The sequence below is a fragment of the Nestor notabilis genome, unplaced genomic scaffold (assembly GCF_000696875.1).
Source record: "Nestor notabilis isolate BGI_N333 unplaced genomic scaffold, ASM69687v1 scaffold15268, whole genome shotgun sequence".
Taxonomy (NCBI): Eukaryota; Metazoa; Chordata; class Aves; order Psittaciformes; family Psittacidae; genus Nestor; species Nestor notabilis.
Genome location: NW_009940020.1, coordinates 25,206 through 38,222, shown reverse-complemented (window position 1 = coordinate 38,222; position 13,017 = coordinate 25,206). Strand labels below are relative to the sequence as shown.

At 49.6% G+C, this 13,017-nt stretch overlaps 1 protein-coding gene across 1 annotated transcript in view; it reads left to right on the top strand.

Annotated features, from left to right (window-relative positions):
- RAB11FIP3 (RAB11 family interacting protein 3 (class II)) overlaps positions 1-13,017 on the top strand; it is a gene marked incomplete at its 5' end in the record, with an annotated part of 55,048 nt that overhangs the window by 21,861 nt on the left and 20,170 nt on the right. The window contains one exon of the mRNA XM_010020153.1: positions 9,554-9,741. Within this exon, the coding sequence (XP_010018455.1) occupies positions 9,554-9,741 (188 nt within the window). The remainder of the gene's footprint in view (positions 1-9,553; positions 9,742-13,017) is intronic.

Sequence of the window (13,017 nt, the reverse complement as noted above, 5' to 3'; positions counted from 1 at the left end):
CTGTGCACAGCCACGGGAGGGGAATTGTGCTTTCTCAGAGCAGCAGCACTAACCAGACATGCAGCAATGCTATAACCAGGCATGTGCATGGGGCACCCTGCAAGCCCGATCCCCCCCTCTGGCTCAGTGTTTAGTAGCCAGTCACACAGCACAATTGGAGTGGATCTGGGAAGTGAAATGTTTGTTGGTGAGGTCCCACATCCAGTAGTGTGTGTTCTGGGAGGATGGGACATGCTAGGCACAGCTGGCTGCTGCTGAAAGAACTGTTGCCTCTGTTAAAGTTGGAATTTCTTTTAACGTGGAGCAATTGGATTTAATGCTTCTTGAAAGGCAAAAGGTATCAGAGTGAGACAATTTAAATCCATGTTGCTGGAGTTCTCCAGCTGCTCAGAGTTGCTGCAAAGGGAACCAAAGACTTGTAGGATTCTAGCTGTGCTCTGGTAACACAGGAGCTGTTGTTGGGAGGGGTAGTGTACCACAGCTTGGTGTGCAGGAACTGTTCCTGAGGCATCAGCTATCACTTCTTGTGGCTTGAGTTTAGCAAGGAGCCAACACGGGGTGGTTGTACATGTCTGCTCTAGACTCACTGTCTCTCCTGTGGTAGCCCAGTGGAGAGCCCTGGGCTCTCTGAGCCCTTCTAAGCCCTTCTTTCTTGTTACAGGCTCCCCAGGAAGATACTGAGATGAGCTCTTAGGCAGAAGTTCTTCCCTGTGAGGGTGCGGAGGCGCTGGCACAGGTTGCCCAGAGAAGCTGTGGCTGCCCCATCCCTGGCAGTGTTCAAGGCCAGGTTGGACAGAGGGGCTTGGAGCAACCTGCTCTAGTGGAAGGTGTCCCTGCCCATGGCAGGGGATTGGAACTGGAGGAGCTTTAAGGTCCCTTCAACCCAAACCAGTCTGGGATTCTATATTTGCCTTTTCCTAAGGCAGAGAACTGTGCCTGGTGGGCACAGAGTATTTGGAGTATGTATTTTCTGCCTATCCTGCTTTGCAATCCACAGCATCATCTCCATACCACTGTTACCAGCAGATGCATGTCTGGTAGTGGCCAACCAGTCTGAAAAGATGGGGTGAAGCTTTGCAGCCCTCAAATTCAATTTGCCTCCCAGCTGCCTAGGGGCTTGCAGGGCCAAGGCAGTTTCAGCTCAGGCCTGGGGTTCAGCTCAGCAGCTCTCCCAGGGACAGTGTGGTCCTGAGCACCCTAAGGCAAGTATGAAGGTCTGCAGTGCTTTGCCATGCTGGCACTGCTGTACCACCACAGCGACAGTGGGGATGGGAGGATGGAGATGATGCAGCAGCGTGTAAAGACTGCAGCTCTTCACCCCTTAGCTCGGGCTTTCCTTACCGGTGCTGTTCCCCTGTCTGGAAGGACTGGCCCCAACAGGCTTCTGGTCACAGGGCCAACCCAGAAGCATTGGCATGTCTGAATGAAAGAAAATCACAAATCCCTCTCCAGTTTGGCTGCTGGAATTGCTGTTAATTTTGTCTTCAACAACTCTGCACGCGAAATCTTGTAGGTGGCCACAGGGCTGTGAAATGCAATGTAGTTTGTCTGTTCAACTTCCTATCCCCTGGGGAAGCATGTGGAGCCCTGAGCCATGTCCCAGTGTCGCCAGAGTCTTTCTGCTCTCCTGCATGGAGAGGTGAAGGAGCTGCCCATCGTGTTAGCCAATCCAGAGCACAGTTTAACAGCAAACAAGTGAACAGTCTGTATTATGTTTGTATTGAGTAGGCACAAGAAAATACAGTAATCAGGTTACTAAATCTCCTGAAATGAACTCCAAAATCAGTCCGTGGTGATAACTTGGTAACAAAAAGCCTGGAAATACCAAAGGAATTACTGTATTTCATATATTCATATATAGAGACATAGTACTGCTTAGAGGAAAGGATGGGAGTGTGATGTGTCCCTGAAGGCAGGACTCCAGGATGGTGGTGAGAAATTTACTTGCTGATGGGAAAAGATCCCAGTCGGAGTGTTTGCCCTGCACAAAACAGGCTGCAATGAGACTGGAAAATAAAGGCCTTGAAGCCTTATCTTGAACTGTGAGCACAGTGCGTGGGACCGAGAAACGTGGGAGCGGGGCTGCAGCACACCGAGCAGGCCAAGCCACGGTGCAAGCAAAGGTGTCTCAGTAAGAGTATGAAGAGTGAAAACAGCAGTGGTTGGGGCTTCCTCATTAGCTTTGCTGTAGGGATACCTGCCTTTGGGCTCCTCACAGTGGTGCTAGACCTTCCCCTGAGGTCTTGAAGCACACACAGAGGAGCTGGGAAAGCAAAAGGGCAGTGACCTGCTCAGCTGAGTAGCAGATGTGGACAGGGCAAGGAGAGCTCAGGTTAAAGCATAACTCTGTTGCTGCTGTACTTGTTAGCAGCACTCCTAGATTTTCCTGGACTCAGCACAGAAGGTCAACTGGTTATCAAGGTACAAGACGCTTCCAGTGTTGCTGAGTCGTAGGTTCTGCTCGGGGCACTGTGCTTCAGGAAGGATGTGGACCAGAGGAGAGAAAGGACAACCCGGAGAAAATGTGATTTGGGAAGGTAATGGGAGGAAATAAGTTTATTTGTGCTGACAGACGTGACTGGGGCAGCCTGAGGTCTGAAATATGTGAAGATTCTATAGAGAGGAAACAGAAAAGCAGATAAACCCCTCCAAACTTCTGGGTTTGAGTGGTGCATTGCAAACCATGCGCTCTCAGGGATGTTGGTTCTATACACCAGCAGCTGCTGAGGGGAAGCAGGACCCTGTGGATCAGGTCTCCCTGTGGATCAGGTCTCCCTGTGGATCATGTCACCCTGTGGTGCTGTCTCTGATGGAGCTCCTTTTTTCACCCTGCCTGGGTGAGGGCACTGAGGAGCTGGGGCAGTGGTGGGGTTGGTGTGTTTGTAAACTTGGTTAAGCACCCATGACTGAAGCACCAGCCCTTCTCTGTGGTCAATATCGTCATCATGTATCATAGATTGATGTCTGAGTCACCCAGAGGGTGATCATGTTTGCTCCTGAGCTTCCCCTGGTGATCGTGGCAAGCCTGCTTTATTTTTCTATTTGTGGCTCTAAGGAAGGAATTTGTCATTTAGTGTTTAAATATTCACCAGAGCTATCAGGAAGGATGAGATAAGCCCTGGAAACCTCTGTAAGTCCCCTTCCAAATGAACCTTTTGCACTGGTGATGGTTTCATGGGCAGAAGTGTGTGGGGCTGGATGCTGTGTGGAGCTTCGGAAGTGTGGTTTTATTTTGGTACTCACATAAGGAGGAGGGCTGCAGTCTCAGGGCAGGGAAGCGTGTGTTAGCTCCCGTCTCCTTATCGTGGAGGCTGGGAGGTCGGGAACAAAAGGCACTCTGTTCCGGACCGGCGCTGAGCCGGTAAGTCTCATGCCTGGAGTCTCCTGGACTTTGCTTCCCTCCTGCCTGGCAGAAGCAGCCAGCAGCTCCTGGAGCTGGGTTTGACTTGGGCGACGAGGCGATGTGTCCGCAGGTGGGTTTTGAGCGCTAACACGAAGCAAGGGTTTCTAAAGGGATTGCTCTTGGTCCTGGAGGTGCTGGGGAGGGGCACGGTGGAACCAGACTGTGTCATTTGCTGTTCTCTTACCGAGTGTGTTGGTGTGTGCGACATATCCTTCCTCCTTGTAGTCCATGGGGGGTGTGTACACGATGGGATCTTCATAGTCCGCTCTGCCTGGATCTTCTTGGGGGAGTTGAACCGGGAGGGACGGTAGATCAGGTTTTTGAGGTGCTGAAGTTAGTCTGCACAATCTGGTGTGTTGTGCGTTGGGTTTTGGTTTGGATTTTTGGGGGGAGGTGGGTGTTTTCAGTTTGTCCCAACAGATGCAGTGCATGGTTCTCTTGCCCAGTCTTAAGGAGTATTACTGAGTGTAGCAGCATCAAAACCCAACTTCAGGAGCTGTGTAAAAGTTGCCTTCACCCAAGGCTGAGCGCAGGCTCTGGGCTTCCCTGAAAAGCAGACATTGCCCACATATGTGGGAAGAGGCAAATACTGTGGCCAACAGATAGCTGCTGGTGGCAGGGTCTGATGTGGGATCACTCAGAGGCATGGTGGGCTTCTGGACCATTGCTGGTGTCGGAGGCTGAGGTGCTGTGGGGTGTCTCAGGGCTTTGGGAGTGGTTGTATTAATGTTGACTCAGGTGGGACTATAAACACAACCCAACTCCATTCTCCCTGGCTTTGAATTGGTTTAAAGCCAATGTAAGGACAGGTTGCCTGCTGCAGGACTTGGCTGATGCCTTGGTACTGTTAGCTGTGCCAGCCCCCTCTGCGATGTCAGGTGCTGCACCAAGCAGTGGGATGCTCTTCATGTCTTCTTTTGTTTTGAGCCTGTCCTACAGCTGTGGCGGGTCTCCGGGTGCTCATGGGGCCAGCATTGGCTTGGCTCCAGGCAGGGCAGCATTCCCAGCCTGGTACTGGCACCAGGGCCCTGCCTGCAGTCAGGAGAGGGTGTCCTTGAGGGTTTTTTTTGTAGCTAGTCTGTCCTGTGTGCAATCAGAGCTGGTGTTCATCATAAATAGGCCCATACTTGATGGGAAAACAGTTGTTTTTCCTGTTCTGTGCCCGTCACTCCCCTTCCCGACCTTCTGAGTGTTTGTGGCCAAGGACAGCAGAGCTTCAGGATGCTGGGGTGGCTCCAGGCACAAGCAGGGACCAGCCCTGCAGAAAATACCTGGGAGAAACTTCCTGGGAGCCAGACTTTGCCCTTCTCTCCAAGACAATGCTTTGCCAAAGCTTGGACTAAAGCTTCTGCCCATCACAAGTCAGAGCTTAACCTGTCCCTGCCTAGACCTTGCAGGTGATTCCCAATAGTCTTGTTTTCTCTCCTCATACTCCTTTCTTTTAATGAAGATGGGTTTTAATAGCACTTTACAACACTTAATCAAATGGTCTTTATTCCAACATGCAATCAAGTGCCTGGAATAGGTGAACTGCTTCTGGAGAAGTCTCCTGAAAGTGCTTCATCATCTCACCAGTTTTATTGGGGCACTTTGCGTCACCCCAATGCTGATTTCATCCATTTACTTCCTTTTCATCCATTTATTTCCTATTTCCTTTTAGAAGCAGCAGGGCTCACCACTGGGCAGAGCTGTGCCTGGATGGCCAACATTGTGCTCAGCAGGGGAAACAGGTCTAGCACTAGAGGAGGTGAACCACGATCCTGTCTTAGTTCAGGGGCTCTCTCTGTGTGTGTAGTGTCCCTGGTTTAAGGTCTGAGGTTTACCTGAAGCATCTATGGGTATGTTTCATTTGATAAAAGCATGAAATACACTGATACTGGTGACACCAACCCCGTTCTGAACTTGGTTGGGGTGTTCCTGGCAAGCCCATTGCAGCACTTGCAGCCTGGCCTGGCTGTCCTAAGCCCACAGCCATCTTTAAGTGTATCATGGGTTTTTTAATCTGGAGAAGTGTTTGTTCTCTGCCTGCTCACAGAAAGGTACAAGCTGCTCACAGCTTGGCCAAGTGAGAGATGTGGCAGGGAGGTTTAAAGGGTCAGTGCACACACCAGCTGCTCTAGGGCCATAAACAAGAGCTTTGTGCGACCTGTGGCTGCACCTTTACTTGGGGCCCAGAGGCTTAGGTTTGCTTTGCTTTAGCAAGCACTGGTAATACCTTACCCCCTTGATTTGCGTTATCTCCTCCTTGCATCTTTTCCTGGGGTTTAGTTACTTAATCTGTGATGAAATGTAAAGCAAAGTTCTCCACGCTTGTGCTCAGGAGAAGGACTTTGCTTATGGTTTCAACTGCCTCTTAACTCATTGACTGCATCGGTTTAATTTTAATAAAGCTGTTGTGTTTGAAATCTCAGAGACAAATTTTTCTCCTTTGCTAAACACAAAGTTTGCAAATTGTGTGACAGGCATCTTTTTTATTTCTTTTTAGATAAATCAATGGCTGCACATCCTTGATGTGGCTGAAGAAGGATTGTTAATGTGCTCTTACTGTGACTACTTACAGCTTAAAGCGTTGCTTCCTCATTCAGCCTGTATTTCCCATTAGTAAGATGTTTTGTTATAGTTTGATAGATAAATTATCTAACTAAGGGCGCTGATGCCCTGAGCTGTTCAGCTCCTGTTACGCTTCATGTTGAGAGGGTCAGCAATGGGTGGGTTTTAGTCAAATTATTCGTGAATTGGAGTGTTCTGGGGTTTTTGCTTTCTTTGCAGTAGTTGTCTTTACTTTGTGCTCATTATAATACTTCAAGTTATGCTTAAATTCAAGCTTTTCTAGTGGGAAGGGTTTATTTAAAAAAAAAACTAGCCAAAAACAAACCAACAAACCCGGCAACATTTACTTTGGAGTCTGCAAGTAAATCATTTCCAATTGGCATGACAACTTTTCAAACAGGCAGAAAGCATCCCTCTGAAGCAAGCAGGGAAATGTGCAGACATGGACAGTTGCTGTCATCTCTTGGGCCCTCTCTGCTGTGTTGGGTCCCTGCTGCATCCCTCCTGGCAGAGCTGTGCCAGTCCAGCACGAAGCATCGTTGCTGCTGGTGCAGGCTGGAGATGGGGTTTTTCTCCTAAAGTCAAACGTAACCAACATTGCAGCACAACGTTGTCCAATATGCTGAAGCCTGGTCTCTCCTAAACTTGGTGTATGCTGCAGATGTATTGGAAGAGCACTTGAATTACCCAAGCACACCTTCCTCTGGAGGCTGGGGAGCTGCGGGCTGAGCTCAGGCATCAGAGGATCATAGAATCATGGAATGGTTCGGGTTGGAAGGGACATTAAAGCTCATCAAGTTCCAACCCCTGCCATGGGCAGGGACACCTTCCACTAGACCACGTTGCTCCAAGCCCCTGTGTCCAACCTGGCCTTGAACACTGCCAGGGATGGGGCAGCCACAGCTTCTCTGGGCAACCTGTGCCAGCACCTCAGCACCCTCAGAGGGAAGGCTTTTCTCCTAACATGGTGCAATGTCCTCACCTGCCCATGAGCAAGCCAGCAGACCGAGCCTCCACTTCCGGATCTCCCTCATCCTCCTCCTGCTCAAGCATTAACAGCCTGGGAGTGTTTCTAGGAAGTGCAGCATAAATCCAGTAAAGCACTTAAGCAAGTCCCCAGCTATAGGTATATAAGCAGTAGTGATGGATTTATGCTTTTAAAAGTAGCTGGGGTTTTAGGAGGCTTTTGTTTTTGTCTCAAAGGCTAGTGAAAGCCACCTTCTTCTGTGCTATGAGTGACATTCACCACAGCAGCCCTTCCTCTGTTTGAATTTAGTCTACTTGAACAACCCAGCCTCCTCCCCATGTGACTTTGGTCCCGTGAAGGTTTATGTCATGTTTGACTTCAGGGTGGTGTCCTAGAGAGATGCTGATGTCTATAAGTCAATGCGGGTCCCTGAAAGCTGAGCCAAACATCCAAGAGGGGCTCCTGTCCATCTGTCTGTCTGCATCCATCACCCACCTCAGTTGGCACAGGGGCTGGTGAGAACGCTCAGCAGGGAGCACAGCGAGGCTGTTGACTAGGTTGCTTTGCTCCCTAGTGCCCATGTAGAACAGGAACGCTGTTGAGCATTTCTCTTTCCATCCTTTTGAGGTTTTCAGAGCATGTGTACAAGTTTTTGCGCTCCCTTTGTGGCCTCATGCATGTTGAAGCAGCCTGGGAATTCGTGGGGAAGCAAAATGAGGTGTTGGTTGTGTCTTCAGCTGCTTTGCAGCAGGGAAAGCTGCAGTTCTTTGTGCTGCAGAGTCTTTACCCAAAAGAGGAGGATCAGGCTGGTTTACACAGTGTAGGCAACAGAATGTCAGCAGGACATTTGTTCTCTTGGTCTGTGTTTTCCTGTACCCTGCTCTGAATGAACAGCTCTAACATAACTTTTCATTCTGCTGTTGCAAGGATGGTTCGTCTGTGTGTGTGTTTTCTTTTCCTGCTGTAATACAGGACTTTGAGAAATCTTTTTTTTCTTGAAAATCCTTGGAAAAAAGCACTGAAAGCTGCTCTGTGTGCCTCTGGCAGCAGAAAAGAGGTTTGCTTCAGTGTTGGTGCCTGCATTCCAAGTGCTGCTGCTTTGCCCTGCTGCCGTGCTGGAGAGGGACAGCCAGCAGCTGAGCAAGTTTGATCCATTGGGCAAACTTCAGATGGAGTGAACAGCTTTTCATGAGGTTCTCTTTATCTTTATCTAGCCTGGGAGGCCAGGCACGTGGGCTCCCGTCCCTCTGCCCGAAATCTCCAGTGACACAGGATCAGCTGGAGCTTGACACTGGCAGATCCCACCACAACTGTGATCCCAGAGCCGAAAATTACTTGGATTGTTCAGAGGTGCACTGAGGATAACCCATAAGTGCTGGGAAATGAGCTGGTGCTTTGATGCATCAAGCACTGTTACTTTAGGAGGGTGTTTCTTCTCATGCCCCCACGGCTCTCCTCTGAACATCAAGATAGTTCTAGGCTTGGTGTGTCGAGGCAGGACCATCCCTGCCCACATGTACAAGCATCAAAGATGAATGCCTGTCTGAGGGGCTGAGCTGGGAGGAAAACCCAGTCCTCCATGCTACTAGTGTGGTGTCTTGAAAAGCAAATCGTGCTGCTTTCCTAGAGCCTGCTGCAGGTAGTGGATGTGGTGAAGGCATGCAAAACATCCGAGGTGCTGGTGTGCTGAGATTTGAGTGTCCTCCTGACGTGCTCCCTGCAAATTAGATGCTGTAATGAAGCTTTATAAACTGGCTTATTTTCTGTTGAGGGATGGAAGGTGAAAGTTGCCTTCACCCAAGACTGAGCGCAGGCTCTGGGTTTCCCTGAAAAGCAGACATTGCCCAAATATGCGGGAAGAGGCAAATACTGTGGCCAACAGGTGACTGCTGGTGGCAGGGTCCTATGTGGGATCACTAGGGGATGTGATGAGCTTCTGGTTGTTGGTCTCAGAAGCTGAGCTGCCATGGAGTGTTCCAGGGTTTTAGGAGTGGTTGTATTAACGTAGACTCCGATAGGGCTGTAAACACAACTTACCTCCCTTCTCCCTGGTTGTATTTGAGCATAATTGTATTTGAGTGTCGACCTGATGTGCTCCCTGAAAATTAGAAGCTTTATAAATCAGCTTATTTTCTGTTGAGGGATGGAAGGTGCTCTTGTGTTAGGGGGAGAAGTGCTTTAAGGTCTAATTGCTAGTTTTGAATGGTGGTTTTTGCAGAGAATTCATGTTAATAATGTGTCCTGTTAAAATGGAGCAGGTGAAAGCAATGGTGGCCAAAACCGCTGAGTAAGCAGTGGGTAATCCCTCTTGGACTCAACAAATCCATACTCCCCACAAGAAGATCTCCTTCCAGCTCTGATGTAGTATGTATTTCTGTAATCTGCTTTCCGAATGCTGCTGTTACAGAGCACATGTGGCCTCAAGGCCATGGTGCACCCCGGGGTGATGCTGGGTCCTTGGACCTGGAGATGGAGCCAAACCTGGATGTGGGCTCACACTGTGGTTGAAGGTTGGATTTCTGTGCTTAGAAATGCACCGCAGCAGTAGTTAGCTACCAAATGTGTTTTGTCCTGCTCTGCAACACAACTGTGTATCTGTACTCTTATTGTTTTCTCTCTTGTGTTTTTACCAGGCAAATGAGGTGACTGACAGTGCTTACATGGGCTCGGAGAGCACGTACAGCGAGTGTGAAACCTTCACGGATGAGGACACCAGCACACTCGTACACCACGAGATGCACGACGAAGTAGAAACGGACAGTGCCATTGACTCCACCGTGCACTCAGAGTTCACGGATCCCATCGAGGAGCCAGAGCATGGGTGAGTGGGGAGGACGAGGAGCAAAACTCACCATGTGGGGCAGGAAACTGGGAGCAGACCTGGACCGAGGATTTAAAATGAAGTGGGCTGAGCCTGTCTTGCTGAAACTGGTTGGTTTCTTCTTTGTATTTGTAACTTCATGCAAGACCAAAATAGCTCTTCTTTAAGAATAATGATAATTAGACTGCACCATGTGTAGGCTGGTTTGGAACCTGGCCTGGCAATCTCTTTGAGTTAATCGTTGCTTTGCCTTGGGGAGAAGTTCTGTACCCTCATTAGCATCTTTAACCTCTAAAATAAGTTCTCAGGTGATCCAGACACCCGAAATACTTGCAGTTTTTAATCTATCACTTAAGCCAGAAATGCAACATGTAATTTTCAGGGCAGGAGGGGAACTCACCGTATTCTTGTTTTACCTAAACATGCACGTGCCCTTTGATGTGCAACCACCTCCTGTAGTAACTAGTTTTAAACTTGTGCCTGAAGCACAGAAGTGTGAGCTAAGATCTTCTTCCCTGGATCCGAACTGCTGCTGGCGAAACTGCTTCTAGGCCCACCTCATTTCCTGGGCTTTGCAGGAAAAGTGGGTGTTGGGGTGAAACTGGGATGCTGGCAGGCAGGAGGAGAGGGTATAACTCTGTTAACAGTGACCCCAGAGAACAGGTCTGCACTGAAACCTCTGGAACAATCATGGGTTAAGGTCTGCTAATATCACCTGGGTGGGTACATACAATTCCCATTGCTTTTAGAAAGCACTGGACTTCCCTCCACCCCAAAATCACATCTGGGGACAGCAGGGATGCAGTGAGCGGTCAGTGCTGCTGGGCACTCAGCACTGGGGCTGAAAGGGTGCTGTGGATTAGAGAATAAATGAGATTATCTGGCTGGGCTTTTCTTGCCCAAGCATTCAGCTTGGTGACAGTTAAACTGGGACATAATGGGTCGCTGAGCTCCCTGACCACAAAGCAGAGGGGCTCCGGAGGGGCCATGGCAGCCTGCATGCACTTTCATCCCCTGGGGAGATTGACGTGCCTCAGATTCACCTGCCTGTAGGTACCAAATACTTTGCTTGGGAATTGATTCTTTAAGATTAGGTTCCTCTTGAGGCTTCCCTGCTATTCCCAGTGTGGGCTTGCGAAGGTGGGTGTCCTTCGGGTGCTCTGTCCACGCGCAGTGGTGCCTGTTGCCAGCTGTGTGAGATGTGTGCAAATTTCAGGTAGCCAAAAAAATCAAGGAAAAAGTTCATTTGGCTTCAAGATTTGGAAGGTTTGAAATGGAAACCTCTAGAAATTGCTTACTAAGTTGTTAAGTTTTAGTGCCATCAAAACCCAGGCAGGACAATGGTTTTACACCTCTAGTGCCCAGAGCTCTTCCAGGGGACAGTCAGTAAGTACAGGCTGACCAGCGTAGCTGAGGGACTGAATCAAAGCTTCAGCAGTGCTTTTCAGTAGCTGTTAGAGCTCAGCATACCTTAGATGGTTTGAGCTTAAGTGGTTATTTAGGCTGAGTCTAGTAAAGATTAGTTGGACTCTGGATCTTGAAGCTGCTAGAGCACCATTATAGATGTATGGGAAATACTGTACTATTTATTGCCTGAAGCCTGATCAGATCTGTGTAGTGCTTGTCAAACCACAGCCCCAGATTTAGAGATTTGGGGTTGGGTTTTGCTCCCAAGATAAAAATTCCACCCCCTGCCTTCTATTCCTGGTGAGATTTCCGATGCTTTTGGCAGTGGTCTGCTGGGTGCAGCATCTGACTCACTGCTGGGGAGGCTGGATCCCACTGTGGGAGTAGTGGCGCTTCCCAAGTGCACAAGGAAGATGTGCAAATGCCCACAAGCTGGACTGGACTTGTCTGCTCTTCAATAGAGATCTGCTGCTGTTTTGGCTGGAGGATTGATGTTTTTTTATTAGTGGGATAAGGGCAAATCCTTCAGATGGTGCAGGTTTTTGTCATAAATGGCTTATGTGTAATCTTTTCTTTCCATTTAGTACAGCAATCTAGTCACACCCCCATTTTCCCTCTCCTAGCAAGTGGATGCAGATGGGGGCATAGCCTGAAATACCAGTTTTTATAATAATGCAATCTTTCTTGTTTTCGAGCATTGAATTTTGGAGAGGAGAACAGTGCCTGTCCCCCCAAACACATACCTGTGGCTCAGAGACACGTGGGCTGCTTTCACAGCCTGGTTCTTACACATACTCCCTGCCTTGTTCTCCCCAGGTTTGGAACCCTCTGCAGTCCTGAGCAGGACAGTCACAGAACCACAGGCTGGTTTTGGTTGGAAGGGACCTTAAAGCTCATCCAATTCCAACCCCCTACCATGGGCGGGGCCCCCTTCCACTAGAGAGGTTGCTTCAAGCCCCATCCAACCTGGCCTTGAACACTGCCAGGGATGGGGCAGACACAGCTTCTCTGGGCAACAATATCCACAGCTTCTCTAGTGTCTCATGACCCTCACAGTCCTCTGAACATGAGGATACTCTGAACATGAGTGTGTATGCTGCTGTGGTAGTTTGACTTCATACAGCTATGAAGAAACTGCAAGAAACCTGGAGAGGGGCTTTAGACAAGGGCCTGTAGGGACAGGACAAGGGGGAATGGCTTTAGCCTGTCAGAGGGGAGATTGAGATGAGCTTAGGCAGAAGTTCTTCCTGTGAGGGTGCTGAGGTGCTGGCACAGGTTGCCCAGAGAAGCAAGGGACATCCCAGGACCTGTGCTGGATGTGTTCAGGGTTTAGGCTAAGGCTTAAGACATTGCAGCCTTCTGGATCTAGTGTTAAAAACACATGAAACAGCATTGCCCACTCTAAGCTTGCCATGAGCGTGTGTGGCTTTTTCCCAGCAGGAGCAGGATGAAGACCCTTTTGTCTCACCAAAGGGCCTGTTGCTGCTCTGTTTGGTAGCTGCCTGTAAACTACTGGGATTCATGTCATTGGGAGTGGAGGTGACAGAATTAAACCCCAGTGCTGGGCTCTTGGTAGGATTATACAGCAGCAAGAGAGCAGGAGCCCAGCACTGGGTGAGGAGCAGCTCCTCATGACCCATCACTGTGCTCTTGAGCCCAGAACCCCCCATGTGCTGGGCTGCATCCCCAGGGCGTGAGCAGCAGGTCGAGGGAGGGGATTCTCCCCCTCTGCTGCGCTCTGGGGAGACCCCCCCTGCAGCCCTGATCCAGCTCTGGGGCAACAACACAACAGGGATGTGGAGCTGTTGGGGCGAGTCCAGAGGAGGCCACAGAGATGCTGCGAGGGCTGGGGCCGCTCGGCTCTGGGGA